The 22,036-nt window shown below is 45.0% G+C and overlaps 1 protein-coding gene and 1 long non-coding RNA gene across 4 annotated transcripts in view; one reads left to right on the forward strand and one right to left on the reverse strand.

The window, feature by feature from the left end:
* LOC119841348 (gamma-aminobutyric acid receptor-associated protein-like 1) lies at positions 1 to 11,069 on the reverse strand. Of its 3 annotated transcripts, XM_038368722.2 has the most exons (6): positions 10,928 to 11,069; positions 10,381 to 10,564; positions 9,915 to 10,300; positions 6,065 to 6,143; positions 4,091 to 4,209; positions 1 to 2,578 (listed from the first exon to the last, which is right to left on the reverse strand). In XM_038368722.2, the coding sequence occupies exons 3-6, from the start codon at positions 10,002 to 10,004 to the stop codon at positions 2,513 to 2,515; spliced, it is 354 nt and encodes a 117-aa protein (XP_038224650.1). In that variant the 5' UTR covers positions 10,005 to 10,300; positions 10,381 to 10,564; positions 10,928 to 11,069; the 3' UTR covers positions 1 to 2,512. The 3 variants fall into 3 exon arrangements, with proteins under 3 accessions (XP_038224650.1, XP_043369768.1, XP_043369764.1); XM_043513833.1 differs by lacking the exon at positions 10,928 to 11,069 and having other exon boundaries at positions 10,381 to 10,746; XM_043513829.1 differs by lacking the exon at positions 10,928 to 11,069 and having other exon boundaries at positions 9,915 to 10,899.
* Positions 10,968 to 22,036, forward strand: part of LOC119841356 — a 22,420-nt gene continuing 11,351 nt past the window's right edge. The window contains exon 1 of the long non-coding RNA XR_006281088.1: positions 10,968 to 11,098. This is a non-coding gene — a long non-coding RNA (uncharacterized LOC119841356). The remainder of the gene's footprint in view (positions 11,099 to 22,036) is intronic.

Here is a 22,036-nt window from a genome sequence, read left to right on the forward strand (position 1 = left end):
TGATTTTCAAATGTGTCTTTATTGATCGGTTGATTTAGCCCATACAATATGAACTTTATTTTACAAGAACCTGCAGCTGGTTAGAATAACTGACACAGAAAAAAAAATATCGTCATTGCCTTTTACAATATTAGACTATAGCGAAAACAGAATTAAATGCCACAATCCAGTTAAGATAACCTAAACAAACTAACCCCAACATAAAACCCCCACATGTAACAAATGGCCAGAATTATTCCCACAAACATCACGGTGCGAGGGGGAGGTATGGACACCAAATCAAACACCCCACATTGCAGCTGTCTCCCCCGGGGCATGCACGAGCAAGAGCATGCGAGAGTGAGAGAGAACACATTTAAGTAAGAGGTAAGTGTGTGAGCAAGCACAAGACTGGGGGAGAGAAGTGCAATGGCCGCCGCTGCCCCCAGCAAGCCTTCACCCAAAGGGATTTTTCTAACCGTGAGAACATTCAGAGCTTGTGAAATGAAAGGTCAACATGGATTTCCAACCAAAGGATAAAGAAATACCCCAATAAACAGAGAGGAGTGGAGGGAAGAGGGCTGGGGGAGAATTATGTCATGACATCCTAGGCAACACCCAAGTGATCTATAATGATATTTTGAGTGTGCGATCATCCCAGGAGGATTATCCCATGAGGTGGGCGATGGAAGAGCAAACCTGAATTCAGGATGCAAGTAGGGAATGCTTATCTATATGTTTCTCCTCTTGTTCCCCTTTCTAAAGCAATGCATCTCAGTCCTCACTGCAGTACCTCCTGCCAATGCCCCTCAATCCTGTCCTGCAGCCCACCCTGCTTTTCCAGTCCTGGGCTTCCCACACCGCCCGACCAATGTCCCTCTATCCTGATCTACAACATGCTCTTTCTATTCCTATCCATTTTAGTGGAACAACAGTTCAAAAAGTTAGAGAAATCTTAGGACAAATTTCACACACATCACCAGAGGTTAGCTGCTTGTTTATTTCTCTGCTTGAGTGAAGTGCTAACCCTGATTTTTCAGCCCCCATTGTCAACTCCCCAGGAAAATATAGGGAGTTGGGGTAGAATCATCTTATGAAAAGAGAGCGTTTATCAAAGGAGACCGATAGCTCAATGGTTTGAGCATTGGGCTGCTAAACCAGGGTTGTGAGCTCAATCCTTGAGGGGGCGATTTAGGGATCGGGGGAAAAAATGGGGATTGGTCCTGCTTTGAGCAGGGGGTTGGACTAGATGACCTCCTGAGGTCCCTTCCAACCCTGATATTCTATGTCTCCCACATTTCATCTGGGGTCAGTCTTCTCCCCACCTCTAGGTCCCTCCCTCCAACCCCCATCAATAGAGGAATGTTTACAGTAATTAAATTCAATTATTTTATTATTGCTCAAATTCCAACATAAAGCTTTCCCAAAATTCAACTCCCTCCCTACCCCCCAATTTGACTAATGGTAATTCTAGGAACATCCACTGGGTGTGCAACTCAGAAGGCACTGCTTTGGCCTCACAGCTTAAGTCCTGCATTGGATGAGATCTCTCGGTACTTTTGTAAGGACAACACTGGCTCAGAAAAAAATACATATATCTAAGGTACCTGTCCTTATGTTGTTCAGACTACACCTCTCCCCTCCGCCAATAAATACCACTGTTTAGCCACAGTGTGGTAGAATTGCCCAACAACAGGAACTCAGGTTAGAATGTGTGCAGGGCCATGAAATACTCTGCTCTTAAAGGGCATGCAAGAGACATGGAGGGGAAAACTAAATCCAAAGGGTTTATGTACCAGGCTGGGCTGCAAAAGAAGGGGCAGAAGGAGTTGGTCTCAACATGTTTGGTAGAACACTTGAGAATGCAGTTTAAAATAATAATAAAAAAAAAATCTCACCTCCCTCATCTCAGCCTGGGTAATTCCCAACCCTTGGTGAAGGAAAGGTTAACGGAGAAGTAGGGGAACTATTTGTGGGCACCAACTAAAATGAGGATGCCCAGCATAGGGACTTCATATGGGCACACAGAGCACCAAAGCACATGGCTCACTTGAATGCCCACTCTAGATGGTGAAGATAAGCATGAGAGGGACAGTACAGTATACTCACTCCCACATCCAGAGAATGTGCACACACATTACTGCCACCCAGCACTCCTTCCCTCCCTCCCCAACTACTACCTGGAAGGTGTGAGAGTCTGGCTTGCTTACCAAGGCCCTGTTACTAGCTAACAGAATTCCCACACATGGCAGGGCGCAGAATGCTACAGGGGGAACCTCCCAGTCACATAGCTCAGAACCTTCTGTCAGCCAGTCCGATCACTCCATCGAGCTGCGTCTCCTCCCCCCATCCCGCTGTAAAAGTAACAATAACAGTAATAATGATAATCAACTGTGTGAAAATGATGGCATTGTATATGTGGTTCTTTTCCAGTTCTCTCTCTGCTCAATCTTCCTCCTCTCTGACGTGGATTTCCCCCTCCCCCCCACCATTCCTGTCAGTCCATTATGCCTGTGCGCCTGGAGACCAGCGCTCACTTGCCGTAGACACTCTCATCGCTGTAGGCCACATACAGAAAATAGTCCTCCTCGTGGTTATCCTGGGAGTGGGAGGGGAGAAAGGAAGAAAGGGTGAGACACACTCACCATCTGGGAACATCCCCAACCAGGGTCCATTGTAACAGCAAAAGGAAAGAGCATTTCTCTGTCTCTCTCTCTCTCCCCCCCGGGCCTTATTTCCTTCCTCCACAGAGAACTCTGGACATGCCTGAGTACAGAACAGTAAGGTTTCTTTGTGGATGTTTCTGGTCCATACAGAGAAATGGTTTTGCCCCAAATGCTTGTGAAATAATAGAAATGGATCTTTCCATTTGCATGCCATTGAGAGGTTGTGGGAAGGGAGTTGGAGGAATGTGGCACTAGATCTACACTGGAAAAGAAACAAAACAAACCCCACAGCAGTGAGCCTCAGAGTCTGGGCTAACTGACTCAGGGTTGCAGGGCTTGTGCTCCGGGGCTAAAAATAGCAGAGTAGCCTCGATGTTTTTATCTTCTATCACCTTCATTAAAAAAAAAAATCCCTCCAGGGTTACTGATGGATAATGATTGTACTCAGGACAGTCCGAGGAAGCCCTTTTAAAAAATGCCATTATTACAGCGAAGGGAAGATTGAGGAGATTCTCCTGCTTTTGATGGAGTCACACCACCTCAGAAAGCTGAGAAGCAGCCTGGGCAGAGATAGTGTTCCTTGGGCTCATAAAAGTTTCTCCAAAGGGCAAATTATTTGCCTCTAGAATGGACCAGATGGCACCAATTATCAGGTGTTCTCAAAAAGTGATTACTGGAAAATGATCCTCAGACTCCCTATGCGGTCTTCATATACAGATTTCAAATTACACATGCTGGTCCCTGCAGTGTGCTGTCAAACTCAGTGTATTTTTCAGCATATGCACTTATTATGTTTGTTTGCCCACTGGTGTGGTTCCTCTTCCTGGCTAAGAGAAAATGTCTTTGTTTAAACAGGAAAGCAAATGAATAGGTTCTCCAGTCACTCATCTACTCATCTGAGCTATGAACCAACACACCTGCTGGGAAACAGGGCTTAGCGCAGGCAAAAGACAAATGTATGTGTGGTAGCCTTATTAAAATGTTAACAGCACATCACTGAATAGAACAGGGGAGGCCTGACTCCCCATCCTGTGCTCTGATCACTAGACCAACATTTCTCCCAGGATCTGTCTTGAAAGGAATGGGATTGTAACACAAAAATATGGACCTGCCAGGAATCTCTGACTCCTAATCTAACACCCTTACATTACCAAAGGAAAATAAATTAAGCAAGCATTAAATTAATTATTAAAATTCCTGTTTCCTCTGCCAAACTCCCCATGCCCCTTGATCTAACCATAGAATGCAACATTTCTAAAGAGGGCTGGTGGAATTCAAGCAAGAGTGGAGAGTTCCATTCAAGGAAGAGCTAATGTCCAGTAGAAATCATCCGTCATGCAGTGCTTAGCTCTACAGAGTGAGGAGTTCCCATATGTAACATTATTTTAGGGTATGAGTTGTTCAGGCCACTATAGCGATAGAACAAGGAGATGGGCTGGGCTTACCTCATACAGCTGACCCATGGTAGCACTGGTGGGAGGGATGGTGTTATTGACAAAGAAGAATAGGGCATCCTCTGGCCTCAAGTGGATCCGCTTTCGGATTAAGAAGTAGAACTGGCCAACTGAAGAGGGACAGGAAGGGAAGGGAAACAGTGGAGGATGGAATGTGATTGATACAGGGATCAGAGAGTGAAACTCAAGAGAATGCTTGATACACAAAAACTTCTGCAAATGCAACTGGACATTGACTTGTATATCTCCTGCTCTTCTGGCCCTGAACCCCAGCTCTATCAGCTACCCGCAATGCTGCCCTGCAGCCCTTTGCTATTCTAGTCCTGCGCCCCTCAGTCCTGTCCCACAAGCCCCCCTGCTATTCCAGTCCCAGACATCTCTTAAGATAACGTGATCACACAAAATTGTGGGGGGATTGTGTGGAGACCTGCAGTATATCTGCAGAGGAGAATGGGCAATTTTTTAGCCAGTTGCACTTCTGAGGCACCCAACACCTTTTTGCCCTGAAATGTGCCCCTCCCTCCCCACAGTCTGCTCAACACCTTTGGAAGAAGAAACCCTAACAATGATAAAGTATTAACAAGAATGACAAGTTCATGCTAGAGATTGGCCCTGCAATGCAAAATTCAGATCTACATCTGAACTTTCTCAAAGTTCACGGTCATCTGAATTTGGGATTTTGGTTCAACCTGTTAAAGACACCAAGGTCTGAAATGAAATTTGGATCCAGGCTGGAACTCTGACCCTCCCCACCAAAATACAAATGCATTGGGACCTGGGATTTGATTTGGGGCTCAGATCACTCTCAGTTTCACTGTAAGAAGAGACCACAAGTGTTATGTACAGACTAGGGAAAAATGGGCAATGCAGGAAAGAAAACAGGAACTTCAGGGTCACTATCTACCACCAGTCCAATATCCCATCATCTGACTAACAGAGCTGGCCAATGTCCTGACTAGACCAGTATCTCATTTTCTACGATACTGATTCAGACCACTGGACAGTCTAGTTCCATATCCAGACTCTGACAGCACCTTCACTTCATTCTAGCATGAAGTGCTTTAGTAAAGGGAGACACGAGGATTTCTAACCAACATATGATCAACTGACAGTTTAAATCCTGAAGCTTGAAGGCCCTTGTAAATTTTACTTTAACGATTGTCACTGCAGATGCAATTCTCATTCATAAAACACATTCTAATCCTCACTAAGTATTTGTCTGAACCCTATTCCACGGGAACGAGTTCTGCAGTTAATTATATACTACAGGAAAAATGTATTTCCTTTAATTAATTTATAAATGTTTCCTTTGTTCATGTCCCCAGATAGAATCAGACTTAATCATACAGTGACAAACCCACGGCCATTTGGAAATGGAACTTCACGACTGTCACTGCGCTACATACCATGGCCACTCAGAATTTCATGGTGGGAGTATATAGCGAATTCACATCCTCCTGCTCCAAAGACGTAGGCCCTAACCACTTGAGCTAAAGGAGAATGGCCACTGGCTATTAGCTGTATTGAGGGGTATGATATATAGCTAAATCATTCTCATTATAATAAAAGGCAGTGGTGTCACACACACACACACACACACACACATACACACACACTGTAATAGAGCCATTCATCAGAAGAGCTCAAAGCACTTCACAAACACTAATTAAGCTCCACAATCCACCTTGTGAGATAGATTTGTGCAATAAGTACAGATGGGAAATTATGTTCCAGAGAGGTTAAGTGGCTTGTCCAAGGTCATATGGCAAGTCCACAGCAGAATTGAGACTAGAATCCAGGAGTCCTTATTCCTAGTTCCCCTGGTTCCAACCACTAGACACACTGCCTAGTTGGGTCTCCCCATCCTCCCATCAAAGCATATTCTCATTATGATGATATCAGTGCAAAGAATTCCTGGGTACTTCCTTACTGGAATGCAGGAAGAAAGGAGGCAGGGTTTGTTACCTGTGAGGTCAGAAGGCACAAGGTACTTCCTCTTGTCCAGGTCAGGTACTCTTGCTTTGGGTGCCTTCTCCACAATAACCTGGAGAGGGAGAAACAGGACATGAGAATCACCAAAGAGAGTGGACCAGAAAGTATTACTGGAAAAATAAGTGGTCCCTTAAGAGTGACGGTTCTTACAGGCCCATGGAAATTCTCTCAAGCTCTGCTGGGGACCAACACTCAAAAAGCCAGGGAGCTGCAGGACAGTATTGAGGGGCAGTGGCAGAGCTGTGTGGGGAGCTCAGGACTGGAATAGTAAGTGTCACTGAGTAAAGTAAAGTAGAGGAGGGAGGAACAGTTGCAAGGTTGGATCACAGGAACTGCAAAATCAGATCAGACTAATGGTCCAAGTAGTTCCGTATCTTGCCTCCAACAGTAGCCATTATCACATGCTTCAGAGTAAAGCACAAGAAACCCCATAACAGAATAGCCAGCCCACCACAGGAAATTTCTTACTAACCCCAATTACTAAGTGGTTAGTTTATATATATAGCGAACATGAAGATTTACATTCCTTATAATTATTTTATCTGACCTAATGTAACTGTGGATGTTCTAATTATCCACATAAATGTCCAAACCACTTTATAAATCCTACTAAGTTCTTGGCCATCATAATATTTTGTGGCAATGAGTTCCATAGGCTAATTACCTGTATATGTTGCATAAAAGAATATAAAGAGAAGTAGACATAAAGTCAAACAGACAAAGAGGTCCAGAACTATGGAAGCAATTCTTACAGGTACAACTGGACAAATATTTAACCCCAAATCAACAAGTACTCAAACAGTAGAGGTTTGAGCAGCTTCCATGAAAACTTAACGTTCCATTTGAAATATTTTGCTGTGCCCGGGAAGCTATTCAAAAGTTGGACAGAAATTTCCCGGGCACTATCTGATTTCTCTGGAGAAACATGGAGGCAAGCAATTTCATTTTTTACTTTGAGCATGACTAGTAGAGATTGATAGGCCATTTAGCTTCAAGATGCAACCATTCACCCAACGCCATCTGGACTCATTTTCTTAGAATGAGAGGTGGAATTTTCTGTGCTTTTTTTTGCAAGTCAGGGCAAGAAAAACCTAGGCCCAAATTTTCAAAAATGGTGTCTGTTTTTGAGTACCCAACGTGAAACACCTACAGCCTGATTTGCCAAGATGCTAAGCTCTCATCGCTCCAGCTGACATCAGTGGGAGTTATAGGTTCCCCAGCAGCTCTGAACAAAATCCAGCTGACACACAATGTTGATACATGAAATCACAGGCTGGTTTTCAAAATGTGGGTCCTAGCATCTTTGTAAGTTTGGAGACTTGCCTCCCCCAAGATACTACACGTGTGTGGCGAGTGGGATGTCTTTGTGGGTTTGGGATAGTTTGGGGTGAATGTGTATATAAAGGATGTTGTAAATGTGTTGATGTGGGGAGGATGTTGTGAATGGGGAATAGTTTGGGGGTCTTGTGTTGTGTATTCAGCACGTGAAGAATGATGGTTTAGCAGTCCATCGCCTTAACCACTTGGCCCCCTCATCGTGTTGCTGGATGTAACTCTGTAGTGTGTGTCTGGCATGGGGGGAAGAGTTGTGGGGGGAAGACTAAAAGAGTGAATGACTGTGGGGCTAGGGTTGCACTTTTTCTTCTTCCCTCCAATTTCCCAAGGCAAAGAGAACTTTGTGAAAGCAGCAATGAGATCACCTTCTTGATATGAGGGTAAATCCCAGCATGATTTTTACCTTGATGGGGAAGAAAGGAGAGGTCACAAGAAGTGTGGGGCTTGGGAGGAAGAAAGGATGGTACTGGGATTACTAAATCCTGGAAAGTGTTAAGGTCCAATAGAGTTTAACAGAGACTACAATTTACAAGGAGATAGGAATGGGATGGGGATGTTTGGTTGATTGGCTTCAACAGCTATTCAATTTGTCTGGATAATACATTTCCCAGGTGTCCATTTTCAGGGACCTGAAACCTTCACAAAATAGCCATACTCCATCCAAACTGTTCCTGGGAATTTATCTCCACCCCTCACCCTCAGCTGTGATTCTGATCCCAAAGGTTTGACAATCTGTCTGCAGAAAGATGGAGAGACACCTGGTAAAGGAACAACCAAAGGGCAAATGCAGATTATCTTCTGATTGTCACTGAATGGTGTTTGCTGTAGCGTGGGAAGCTGCCAATACGCTTGTCTCAGCTAAAATGCTTAGATGCACTGGGTGCACTGCAGAGTAAACAGCTAAAGGGACACCATCATAAGGGATCTAGCTGTCAGGAAAGACAGACACAGAAATGATTCAAAGAAGCTTGCCTCGTGTCTTCAGTTATTCCCTACACAGCTCTGTCAATGATTTTGAGGATGGTATTTTCCACTGTGGCCAGATGGACTTCCTCCTGCTGTTCCAGTCCTGGATCTCTGCACACAGAGTTTCTCCTTCAGTTCACCCTAACCCGCAGCATACCTTGCTATTTTAGTCCTGGCCTCCCCCCACAGATCAACCAATCCATCTCTAGCCTGACCTGCCTCACCTCTTACTATTTCTGTTCCAGCCCCCACATAGCTCTTGCAGTACTTATCCATCATTACCCCCACAGCACAACCTGCTACACTAGTCCTCTGACTCCACCACAGATCCTGACCTCACTCTTGACCTGTGGCACCCTCTATTATCCCAGGCCTAAGGCTGTGCACCTCATTCCTGACTAACAACAACCCCCACCTATTACTCCAGTCCTGTGATCTACATACACCTCTGCCACTGCACTACCTCAATTCTGAATTGCATAAACTCTTGCAAGTCCAATCATGGGGCCTCTCCTAAGGAATAAAATGGTGCTGAATTGCAGCAAAAATGTGTGGCAGGGTTTTTCTTTCCTATTGCGTACACAGGGGATTCTAGACTATTTTGGAAGATAGCCCCTGAATGGTAAATCTAGGACAGACATCTCCAGGGGGGATGGAAAGAAAGAAGATTTTGAAAATATTTAATAAAAAAGGGACCACAGAAATGTAATGAGTTTAGTCCACCATTTCCCTTTCTTAATTATTATCATAAAGGCAGAAGTTTTCCATAAGCACTCCAAAGGGACTTCAGGACAAGGAAGCACAGCTAGGCTGGGAGAACATGACCTTGTTTTCTATGTGATGTTTTTTTTCCCACAAAAAGATTAAATGAGAGGTCAAAAGATTGAGTGGTTGCTATCAATCTTCTCTTATATGCAAGGACAAGAACAGAGTAAGGTTATATTGAAAAGACAGGCCAAAAGAAAATAAAACAACAAATAAAATGAAAGGAAGATCTCTGGTGACCTCATACAGGCTCTCCAGTTTTCCATGAAGGTTATATGATTAACTCACATATTGATTTCCACCATTTTTGCAAATAAAATGGTTAACTTCTCTCCCCACCCTCCAACAACAAACACACAGACTATCATAAAAAAAGATGAGCAGCATTTTCCCTGCTAAATTGCTGCAGATCATGGATGGAAGGGGACAAAGAGATATACCCCATCACCTATTTACATATCAAATCAAACGGTATTGTTCTTGGTATATAACAATATAATAAATGGATACGGGTATATAAAACACAGATCAGGAAATAGACAGCAGATTTCAAGCAGATCAGGACATAAAGAATACTAATAACAACAAACCCAAATCCTCTTCCCCACCCCTCCCCTTTTAAATAAATAAGCCACAGAACATTTGATAACACCAAGGCCACACAAATTGTTTGCAAAATATAATCAGCATTGCAAGGCATGCCCAGGAGACAGCAATCAGTACACTACACGACGATACAATTATATATTCCACTCACAGGGACCCTGTCTGGATATTTCTTTCTGATTTTCTCCCCTTCTTTTTTTCTGTATTCAAAAGGATGATCTTCTTTGTACTGGAACTTCATGTTGTTGGTCTTTTTTGGTGTCTCAAGTTTCCCCTTTTGATGCTGTTGTTTCTAATTATAAAATATATTTGTATGTATTTAAGGTGTCTTCCAAAGCCCTTGATATCACAGATAGTGGTTCACAGCAAATTCTGAAGCGGTCTGAGGTTCTTCGGTGCTGCTCTGAATTCTCCTTGTGGCAGGTTGCCGAGCTGCAGAGCCACAGCTGATCGTGAAATACAAACAGCGATGTAGCAAATTGGGCATTGTGATGTCACGGGGAGACGCTTCCATCAGCCTAGGCAGCACCATCTCACCTGTAGAATAGGGAGGAGAGACTGCACCTTAATTACATCGTATTTGCACACGGCTGATAATGAAATACACGAAGATATACCTGGAAATACGGAGTTATCACCCGTCATTGCGTCACTGAAGATACGGCCTTTCAAACCCTTTCAAGTATCCGTGAAGAATTAGTCCTCCCCCTTTGCTCTGCGTCCTATGGCTTGATCCACACGCTACTGCTACAAACAGGCTTCAGGGCTAAGCCACTCCCTGTGCAAGGGGAGGATCATGTGCTGCGAAACAAAACAACAATAATACAACCAGAAACAGATTTTCCGTCTTTGGAGTCTCTCCGCTGCCTGCCAGCATTTCTAAGCCATTCACAGGGACATTTGGGAAGGTAGCTGGGGCAGAGCGGGGGGGGGGGGGCTCAGATCGTCAAAAGGGGAAACATGGGGGGTGAAAAATCTGGACTGTTCTGCTCGGTCTACGCAGAGTTTTAGTCCTTCCCCGGCGTGGGGCCGTTTCCCCGGCCCGTCTCTCCGTTTTCGGGATGCGACCCTCTGTGCTGGTGTCTGTTTCCCATGGTTGAGTGGCTGCTGATCAGAGCAAAACAAAGGGCTGAGCAAGAGCATGGCGCGGGGGGTTTTACACACACAGTGGCGGAGCGGGCTACGTGCACGTCTCATCTGTTCCCCAGCCGAGCATGACTCGCGGCTGCAGGCTCGTGTGTCCATAAGACCCCGCTAATTTCATAACCCTGGACCGCGTCCTCACCTCCCCCAACGCGGCCGAGAGGCTGCTGGGGGAGAGAGCTCGTGATTGGGGTGAGTCACGCCCCTGCAACGCCGCCATCACCGCCTGGGCTCACAGAGCCGGAGGGGGGAACAGACAGGCAGGCAGGCAGCCTGGCCCGGGGAGGGGGGGGGACTGTGCAAAGGCGCTGGCAGCCTCGCAGTTGCGTCCCCCGCCCCGCATCAGTCAGGGAATTCTTAGACCAAACCACTTGGCACTGGAGGCAAAGTAGGAGCTTTAAAGTGAAGCTTAATGCTGCTTCCGTTGCGGGAGGGAGGAGGATATTTTCAGAAATAAAAGTGCCATGTTAGGTTTGTTCGCATTCATGGGATCCATAATTCAGAAGTGTTTGGACAGCTACCAGTCCTTTATGACAACATTTCTCAAACCAGAAAGTCTCCCATATTTTTAAACAAATTACTAATCTGAAAATTTGTACTAGAAAGAGTCAGCTGTGTTACTAGAGGACTGAGCACTTAACCGCGGCTAAGGAGACCTGGGATGTGGTCCCAGTTTTGCCCCTAGCCTGTGTGGCCTTGGACAAGTAATTTCACCTCCCTGTTCCTCAGTTTTGCTATCTGTAAAATGGGGACCATACTGATCTCCTTGGTAAAGCGCTTTGAGATCTGATGAATAGCACTGGGTAAGACTCATGTATTACTAATTTTCGCTGTTCCTTATTCAGTATTTGTCGTTCAATCACATTTTAAATAGTTCAGTCATCCAATTAGGGTGCAGAAACTGTACAACCAATTCAGGTGACCTGCTAAACAACAGAAATTGCAAATAGTTTAAGTGAACAGTTTGTAAACAAGCTATAGGCTGGCCATTATTCATCCAAGTTATTCAGCAGACACTTATAAACAACAAAGACATTCCAAGGAAATCAGTACCAGTTCACAAGCCAGTTACTAACCAAGAGACTCTCTTAATGAATGGGTCAGCCAGCTGAAATCAGTAAATATATATCAGGTTTGCAAAATTATTGCAAAAATGGAACGGCAAAGCACAAATTCTACTTGCTTACCCAGGGCCATCCAATGATGTTTTATTTGCCTATCAACATGTATTCATCCATTAAATTTAAGAACTTAGGAACGGCCATACTGGATCAGACCAATGGTCCATCTAGCCCAGTATCCTGTCTTCCGACAGTGGCCAATGCCTGGTGCTTCAGAGGGAATGCATAGAACAGTTAATTATCAATTGATCCATCCACCTGGGACTTTAAGGCTGAAAGGGTTAAGCAACTAGTAGGCTAAATGACCTAAGTTCAACCTTTTAAGGCATATTAGAAAAGTATATAAATAGTAATTAGGGCTATTCTTTATAAATAGCTAACAGTTATATTAAATAGACTAGAGCTTTCAAATGCAAACCTGTATTGTTAGAGAATTAGAGGTAATATTAATTGCGTATGTTTACTTGTATCTTGTTAAAGTTAGATGTTAACTGTATAAACAGACAATTCCTATCTGTTACTATATTTATGGATTCAGAGATCAAAAGGGAATATTAACATTTAGATGAAACTTGGGTGTAAAAATGTCAGTCTATATTTTTCTTTAAATTTGTAGTAAACTGTCTATGAACTGCTTAATGGATAATTACCTTATGCTGATAAATGCAACTAGTTACCTATGTATACATAGGAAATAGATTATTCTACTTCAAAGCCACAATACTTCACCCAAGGAACACCTGCTGTCAAAAGGCTGTCAATAGCCTGCCAGAGAACTATAAAAAGAACTCTTGGGCCCTGATCTTGTTATCTCAGATCTCCTTAAGCTTTATCAGGGGAAGTTTGAGTTACAAGACTGAGGTCCCCAGCTCCAGACTGGGTCACTCTGATATGGGATGCTGAACTATAACTTATAGAACTTATTCTGAAAGAACTTTTTGCAACTCTAAAGCTCACTATCTCTACTATGAAACTGACCTAAGAACTTTATTCATACCTGTATGTATAATTATCATTTAACCAATACTCTTTCTCTCTTTTTTTTCTTTTTCAATAAGTTTAGTTTAGTCAATAAGAATTGGCTGTAAGTATTTATTTAGGTGAAATCCGAAATATTCATTAACCTGGTGGGTAATGTGTCTGATCCTTTGGGATTGGTAGAACGTTTTATATGATGAAAAAGATTTTTGCTAATTCTCATCATATTTGGCTTGGCTATCTGGGTGGGAGCCCAAGGCTGGGTTGCTTTAAGGGAACTGTATTTTTGGCATCTGGGTAACCAGTAAGATGATATAGAAGCTGTTCTGTTGCTGGATTGGTGAATCTAAGTATTAGAATAATCTCCAGTTTTGGGGATTGTCTGCCTCATTCTTTGCAGTTTGCCCTGATTGAGCAATCTCAGTGTGGACCCACAGTCAGACCACCACAGAGAAGCAGAATTTTTAAGGCTGATTTATATCACCTTATTTTAATTAGTGTAAGTGATTTTAGTGTTGGGTGAAACAGAGGAATAGAGCCAAGACCACACACCAGATTCGTAGCAAAGCCAAATCAGAACCCAGCTTTCAAGAGTTCAAATCCTTTACCCTGTCCACTGAACAAAATGGCTAGACATCCCAGAAGACTGAATTCTCTAGTTTGTACTTTCACTTCTGATTCAGGAAATGGGTAGAGATTCTGTGAGATGCTGGTGGATATTTCTGTGCCATTTTCTGACACACCCCCCCCCCCCCCCGGCACCTGACACAGCAGGAGGAGGACACAGACATGTCAGATTCAGTCTGCTTCTGGAACAGGACTACAAGCATATATTGGTGGGACCACATCTTGCAGACCTGGAATGACCAGCAGTGGCTCCAGAACTATCTCATAAGAAAGCTACATTTCCAGAGCTTTTTGGGCACTTGTCCGAACCCTCAAGCGTAGACACCCACATTATCTGCTCGTCCAGAAGAGGGTTACTGTAACTATCTGGAAACTGACTATCCCAGATGGCTACAAATCCATTGCCAACCAGTTTGGTGTTGGAAAGTTGACTGTGGGTAAAATGGTTTCTGAGGCAATCAGGCATGCAGTTGATTACAAGGTGAAAGGCATAAAAGATGTTCCTGAAGTAATTGTTGGCTTTGAGAGAAAGGGGTTTCCAAACTGCGCTGGGGCCATTGATGGGACTCATGTGCCCACAGTTTGCCCTTATCAAGGAGCACATGAGTACATAAACTCCAAAGGGTGCTACTCCATAGAATCTATATGTTATAGAATCTCAGGGTTGGAAGGGACCTCAGGAGGTCATCTAGTCCAACCCCCTGCTCAAAGCAGGACCAATTCCCAATTTTTGCCCCATGTCCCTAAATGGCCCCCTCAGGGATTGAACTCACAACCTTGGGTTTAGCAGGCCACTGCTCAAACCACTGAGCTATCCCTCCCCCCCATTTTTATGCAGCTGATTTATGACCACAGCTGATTTATGAACGTCAACGTGGGCTGCACTGGAAAAATGTATGATGCTAGGGTTTTCCACCAATCAGGAGTCTACATTTATAGACCTATCAGGATTCTATTCCCACCAAATGACATTGTCATAAATGGAATTACTGTTACCACCATTATTCTGGAGGACACTGCATACTCCCTTTTGCCTTGGCTTATGAAATCTTAGGCTGATAGAGGCCCTGGCAAAACAATGTTGAATTACACTCTCAGCAGGTGGAGAATGGTTGTTGAGTGTACATTTGACACATTGAAATCCTGTTCAAGATGTTTACAGACCCATTTGGATTCCAGTGTTGTCAATGCTGTCTGCATCACCATGGCTTGCTGTGCTCTTCACAATCTTTGTGAAGCCAGAAGTGAGCCACTTCCATTACTGTCATAGGTCCATTCAGGGTAATTGCTGAACGGGTACCCTCAGCCAGACATTGCATCTAACACTGCTGGAGCTGGATGCACATGGTCTACAGAAGCCAGGGATGCTTTGTGCACCTACATTATGGACTAGCATGGGCCAATGGAAGAAGGAGAATAGCAATCTCATGAATGTGCTTGTTTGGGGGGGAAGGAGCTGATGGATGTGGGGGGGGGTTTCAGTGCTGCGTGGTAGGGGTTGATTGTCATGCAATGTACTTATGAGTGATCTGCTCACTTATCGAATGGGGAAGTAGAAAGGATGGGTTGTTCACAACATGGATTGATGCAAGGAAGTGATTGATGTAACCAAGTGTATTGAGCAATAGTATTTCCATACTAATTCTCCCTGATCATGTGTTTACCTTTTATTATTTGAAATACAAATTGTACGATTTGATGCAGTGATAGCAATATTATAGCCAGCTGCCATTATCACACCAAATACCAGCAAAAACAAAACCTTAAAAAACTCCAAAGTGCATGAACAAGTGCAAACAGTGAACCATGTACAAGATAGAAATCCCCTGCTGATCCATGTCCCTGGCCCCACATTCTTCTTTCTTTTTCCTTCTACATTTGCTGCCCACTTAGTGCAGGGGGTATGGGGCATCCACAGAAGAGGGGGTCACTATGGAGGTCTCTAGGGGGAAAGGTTGTACTGCCCAGCTGCTCCTAGGGACCCTTGCAAGGACCATCCAGCCATGGAGTTGTCCAAGCTGGTTCTGCACTGCAGCCCAGGGTACCGCCGAGGGGACTCGGCCTGTGGTGTGGTTGCAGCAGGAGCCAGTACGTTTGCAGCCATTAGTAATAGCAGATGCTCAAACAGCTCTTTCTGCTGAGCTCTATCATCTTCCTATAGCTGCTGTTACCGTTCCAGGAACTGTGAAGCAAAGGTTTGCTCCTGTGTTGCAACCCTGTGCTCATGCTGTGCAGCCAGCCTGAGCCTTTCCTTTGTCTCTCGCCACGCCTTTTCTCTAGTTGCAAGTCCCTCTGTTTTCTTAGTACGGGACCTTCTTGTTGGCCCTTTGCAGAACTTGATTCTTCAACAGCTTCATCACAGGTTTCAGAGTAGCAGCCGTGGTACCACAAATGAAGGTACGTTGACCCAGGCTTATGCTGCAGCGTGAGTGAGCTGTGGAGGTGCAGGCTATAGAAGTTGAGGGGCCTGGAATAGGTCAAGACACAAGAGGTTATTGTCTCTCATAGCTCAATAGAGGAGCACAGAAAAAGTCCTTGTGGAATTTGAAGGACATAAAATGTTACTTTTCCAAACTGAACTTTAATATATTGTAAGCGGGATGCTTTAGACCATAGAAGTTCCTTGGACACAGCCAGGTTAATCACAGTGAAAGAAGTGTAGACATAATTGTAAATTTTAAAAAAAGCTGCTTTCCCCCAGCCCTGAAAATTGCAGAAGCACTTGGGTTTAGGGGGGCAGTAGTGGCCTTGCTACAAAAGGTTTCTCTATCATTTCAGGCTTTCTACATCTTTGATGATATAACAGTTCTTGTGGTGCCTGATTTGGCAAAGGGAGATGTTATTCCAGGCTGCTGGGGGGAAACGAGCAGTGTATGGAACTGAAACATTCAAATGTATAGTGACTGAACAGCACACCTATGAGTGGTGGCCCTAGAAAATACACCCTACCCCAAAATGTGACTAGCTATCTGGAGTTTCTCTTACAGGAAAAGCATGCAGCTATCAGCCCCCAGGATTGGGTCAGAATTGGATGCTGTTTTCAGAGTAGCAGCTGTGTTAGTCTGTATTTGCAAAAAGAAATGAAGTACTTGTGGCACCTTAGAGACTAAGAAATTTATTTGAGCATAAGCTTTCGTGAGCTACAGCTCACTTCATCGGATGCATTCAGTGGAAAATACAGTGGGGAGATTTATATTCACAGATAACATGAAACAATGGGTGTTACCATACACACTTGTAAGGAGAGTGATCACTTAAAATGCATCCGATGAAGTGAGCTGTAGCTCACAAAAGCTTATGCTCTAATAAATTTGTTAGTCTCTAAGGTGCCACAAGTCCTCCTTTTCTTTTTGCGAATACAGACTAACAGGGCTGCTACTCTGAAACTTAAGATGAGCTATTACTAGCAGGAGAGCGGGGGTGGGGGGGAAGAAAACCTTTTGTAGTGATAATCAAGGTGGGCCATTTCCAGCAGTTGACAAGAATGTCTGAGGAACTGTGCGGGGTGGGGGGGGGGAAGGAACATGGGGAAGTAGTTTTACTTTATGTAATGACCCATCCACTCCCAGTCTCTATTTAAGCCTAAGTTAATTGTATCCAGTTTGCAAATTAATTCCAATTCAGCAGTCTCTAGTTGGAGTCTGTTTTTGAAGCATTTTTGTTGAAGAATTGCCACTCTTAGGTCTGTAATCGAGTGACTAGAGAGATTGAAGTGTTCTTTGACAGGATGCTTTGTTAGCTTCCACGTAGCTTTGCCTGTTATGACTGCATGCAAACATGCAGAAATCCACTGCGATCTTCCTTGTAGCTCCATCTCCCCTGGGCATGTTTGTGGACAAAATTTCAAACCTGCATCATGTTTGAGACAACTGATTTTGTTATCTGTGGACTGCATGGACTACATTTAACTAGGTTTGTGAGGGGAATGCATTTCCATCTTCCCCTTCCCCCCCCACCCCAACAGTTCACTGTTTCCAGGCAGCTTATTACACTTTTCAGTGGTTACAGAGCAGCATACTTAGAAGGATGGCAATGTGAGGCAGGGGTGCTGGAACCAGGGAGGCCACAACAACACAAGTTCTCTCCGGAGCTCCCATGCCCTTGCAGATACCTCAGCAGGGGGAGAGGCGCACACAATGCCCTAACTCGGGCTGAGCAGAGGGAACCTGGTCCCTGCACTTTCCCCAACGACCCCACGACTTTCCCTGCCAAATGTATCTGTAAGGGAGGGCTCTGTCCTTTTCCCGCTGTGCCTCCCTCCCTCTCCCCGCACCTGGCACATTTCCAGCTCGCCCGCTCCCTCTCCCCAGCAGCCAGGCCTGGGAAGCGAGCAGAGGGGGCAGGACGGAGTCGCTTCTCATGCTGGCTGAGGGTCGCTGTTCCAGGTCGCTGCCTCTGTGCGGCGTGGTGGCTGCATGGGAAAGAGCCCAGCTGGGGAGGCGGCGGTGGCCTGCCCCCTCAGTTCCCCACCAGGGCCTGAGCGAGCCAGAAACATGTCGGGGGCAGGCACAGCCAAAGCCCCCCCGTCCCCAGCTCTGGGCCCAGAGTGGAGGGGGGGGCGGGTTGCTGCCACCTCCTCAGCTGGCAGCCCCCGTGCTGCATAGAGGCAGTGACCCAAAGTGGCCGCCCTCACCCGGCAGGAGAAGCGGCTCCATCTAGGTAGGGGGGTTTGTTCTCATTGGTATCCCAACCCATCTAGAGACAGTCTTGAGGGAGTTTCTGTGACCGAACCCATCGCAACCCCCCCACTCCTGACTTCCTTGCTGACACCTCGGAGCAGAGAGGTATGGGAGAATTCTGTTTCCTTTGTGGCAAGGCGACCTCAGCTGCTGGGCATGCCCAGATATTGTGGTGATGGTCATGAGGTACCTAATTTAGATTAGGTGCTTTGTGCTGCCCCCAGTATCATTACTAGTGGGCCAGGTGGAACGTGCCCCCTATAAGGAAGTGAGGAGGGTCAAAGCATTACAAACTCAAAAATTCAAGATAATGAAATGGGGAGGTGTCATGTCATGGGGGTTTCTAGATCTGTGGCTCAGCACCTCCCTGATTCTCAAAGGGCGGGCCTCTTCGCTGAGTTTGCTGGCAAGGCAGCAGGGTCAAAGATTGCCAGGTGTGTTGATGTTCTGTTGTGACATGGACACTGGTCTCACTAGGTTCTGGGGTGAAAATCCATCAAACTCATTTCACACAGGCTATCAACGGACATTGATTGACTAATGTAATATGGCTAGCCTCAGACTCATTGAACCATCCAGTTAATGCAGGACCTGGATGTTCCCTTCCCCTGGATTTGCATAGGAAGCTTGTCATAGCCCCTTTGTTAAAATGCTGCCATCAAGCTGAAGGGAAGGTTGAGGGGATTCCCCTGCCCCGATGGAGTCACCACCTCTCTGTACATCTCTAAGCCACCCCTGACTCATTCCTGAAGGTTAATAAAAATGCCTGTGAAGAGCAAATTACTGAGCCTTTGGAGTGAACCAGATTGTGCCAGAGCTCAGGTACTTTCAAAACATATTCCCCCTTGAAGGTTCCTCCCAGACCCGTTTTACACTCCCTTCCCCCTCCAATCCACCAAGCTGAACGCTGTACAGTCAGCGTATTTTTTTCAAGAACAAAACAAACACTTTCAGCGAAGTGCAGCTTAATATAACTTTGTTTGCCCAGTGGCACTGTCTGTCTCCTTGATTATGCAACAACAATTTTGTTTATGTAGAAAAACAAATGGATTCTATCCCCAGTTGCTCCTGGCTCCTTGCCGCAGCATAAGCACCCCTGGGACACGAGCAGCAGCAAGAATTTTTGCTATAAGTTGGGGACATATCAGTGGGAAGTGACGGAGGAGGAGAAAGACCTGGTGTATTGGTTGGTGACAGGCTGACTATGAGCTGCCAATGGATGCAGCCCTGAAAAAGGCAGGGTGCATCAGGTGAGGTATTTCCAGTAGACACAGGGAAGTGTACCATTATACAAGGTGCTAGTGAGACCTCATCTGGAACACTCTGTGCAGTTCTCGTCTCCCATGTGTAAGTAAGATAAATTCAAACTGGAACAGGTCCAGGGCAGGGCTACTGGGATGATCCAAGGAATGGAAAACCTATTTTAGGAGACTCAAAGAGCTTGGCTTTTTTAGCCTAACCAAAAGAAGGCTGAGGGGAGATATGCTCACTATAAATACATCAGAGGGATAAATGTCAGGGAGGGAGAAAAGTTATTTAAGTGAAGTGTGATTGTGAACTCAAGAACAAATGGATATAAACCTGCCATCAGCAAGTTAGGCTTGAAATTAGACTAAGTCCTGCACTTAGGACGGAAGAATCCCAGGCACTGCTACAAACTAGGGACCGAGTGGCTAGGCAGCAGTTCTGCAGAAAAGGACCTAGGGGTTACAGTGGACGAGAAGCTGGGTATGAGTCAATAGTGTGCCCTTGCTGCCAAGAAGGCTAATGGCATTTTGGGCTGCATAAGTAGGAGCATTGCCAGCAGATCGAGGGAAGTAATCATTCCCCTCTATTCGGCATTGGTGAGACCTCATCTGGAGTATGGTGTCCAGTTTTGGGCTCCACACTACAAGAAGGATATGGAAAAATTGGAAAGAGTCCAGTGGAGGGCAACAAAAATGATTAGGGAACTAGAGCACATGACTTATGAGGAGAGGCTGAGGGAATTGGGATTATTTAGTCTGCAGAAGAGAAGAATGAGGGGTGATTTGATAGCTGCTTTCAACTACCTGAAAGGGGGTTCCAAAGAGGATGGGTCTAGACTGTTCTCAGTGGTAGCAGATGACAGAACAAGGAGTAATGGTCTCAAGTTGCAGTGGGGGAGGTTTAGGTTGGATATTAGGAAAAACTTTTTCACTAGGAGGGTGGTGAAACAGTGGAATAGGTTACCTAGGGAGGTGGTGGAATCTCCTTCCTTAGAAGTTTTTAAGGTCAGGCTTGACAAAGCCCTGGCTGGGATGATTTAGTTGGGGATTGGTTCTGCTTTGAGCAGGGAGTTGGACTAGATGACCTCCTGAGTTCCCTTCCAACCCTGATATTCTGTGATTCTAAGGTTTCTAACTATCAGAGGAGTGAAATTCTTGAACAGTCTTCCAAGGGGAACACAATAAAACCTAACTGAGTTCAAGACTGAGCTTGATAGGTTTATAGAGGGGATGGTATGAGGGGACTACCTAAAATGGCATGTGGCCAATTGTCAGCTGCCACTAGCAAAAATCCCTAATGGCCAGAGACAGGATACCAGATGGGGAGGGCTCTGCGTTACTGCAGAGAATTCTTTCCCAGCTATCTGCCTGGTGGGTCTTTCCCTAATGCTCATGGTCTAACTGATCGCCATATTTGGGTCAGGAAGGAATTTTCCCCTGGGTCAGATTGGCATAGACCCTGGAGGTTTTGCCTTCCTCTGAAGCATTGGGCATGGGTCACTTGCAGGTTTAAACTAGGGTAAATGGTGGATTCTCTGTAACTTGAAGTCTTTAAATCATCATTTGAGGCCTTTGGTAACTCAGCCAGAGGTTCTGGGTCTCTTACAGGGGTGGGTGGGTGAGGTTCTGTGACCTGCAATGTGTAGGAAGATAGACTAGATAATCACAATGGTCCCTTCTGACCTTAAAGTCTGAGTCTATGAATTTAGACTCTAAGAAGCACATTATGCCTGGTTTATATGTAACAGTTTCTGTCCCCATGTGTTGTTCTTGCTAACTCTCTCTTAGATCCTAGTCTTTAATAATAAATGTATCCTTGGTTTTGCTATAAATATAGCTCAGTGTTGTGATATTATAAAGGATCCGATCCTGAGTTTTACCAGTCTAGCTGAATGTATACTGTGAGTGTCCAGGGTTAAGGGCTGGACACTGCAGGTGGATGCTTTATAAGAGGTTGGGGACTGGGGTGCACTTAATGTTAACCTGCAAGGTGAACTTAGCGCTAGCATAAGCCCAGTAGAGAGTGCTTGCTGGCAGTGACACCTAGCTACCATAAGAAAGATTACTCCACTGCTTCCAGCAAGAGGGAATACAGTGACTCGCAGTCCTGGGCACCCCGAGGAGGTTGCACAGTGGTGTAGTCTTGGCAGGATTTAGACAGAGCTTGGTGGTTAGCTAAGGACCACGTTCCCAGCCTTGGGAAATTAGATTCTGAGAGATTCATGAGTGAGAAGGTAAAGAATAGACACAGAACAAGGTTGCAGTTTGTTATTTTCTGTAATTTATTTTGGGGAAGGGAAATAGAACAGCAGAAACAGCAAGATGAGCAAAGAAGTATATGCTAAGCACACAAGAAATTATTTACAAGAGTTGTGTGCAGGTTGCTCTGGTTTTGCAGCACAAAAAATGATGGACAAGTTGAAAACTCTTCTCATGGAAAATAACAGGCACTATGAAAGGCAGCCAAGTTTCCTGAGT

The sequence above is a fragment of the Dermochelys coriacea genome, chromosome 1, assembly GCF_009764565.3.
Source record: "Dermochelys coriacea isolate rDerCor1 chromosome 1, rDerCor1.pri.v4, whole genome shotgun sequence".
NCBI lineage: Eukaryota > Metazoa > Chordata > Testudines > Dermochelyidae > Dermochelys > Dermochelys coriacea.

Excerpts from the sequence above, each read along its gene's own strand:
- LOC119841348 (XM_038368722.2), bottom strand. The coding sequence starts at position 10,004 with ATGAAGTTCCAGTACAAAGAAGATCATCCTTTTGAATACAGAAAAAAA. Across the intron at positions 6,144-9,914 it reads AATATCCAGACAGGGTCCCT|GTTATTGTGGAGAAGGCACC; the intron begins GTGAGTGGAATA and ends CTCCCTCTCCAG. Across the intron at positions 4,210-6,064 it reads TGTGCCTTCTGACCTCACAG|TTGGCCAGTTCTACTTCTTA; the intron begins GTAACAAACCCT and ends GTCCCTCTTCAG.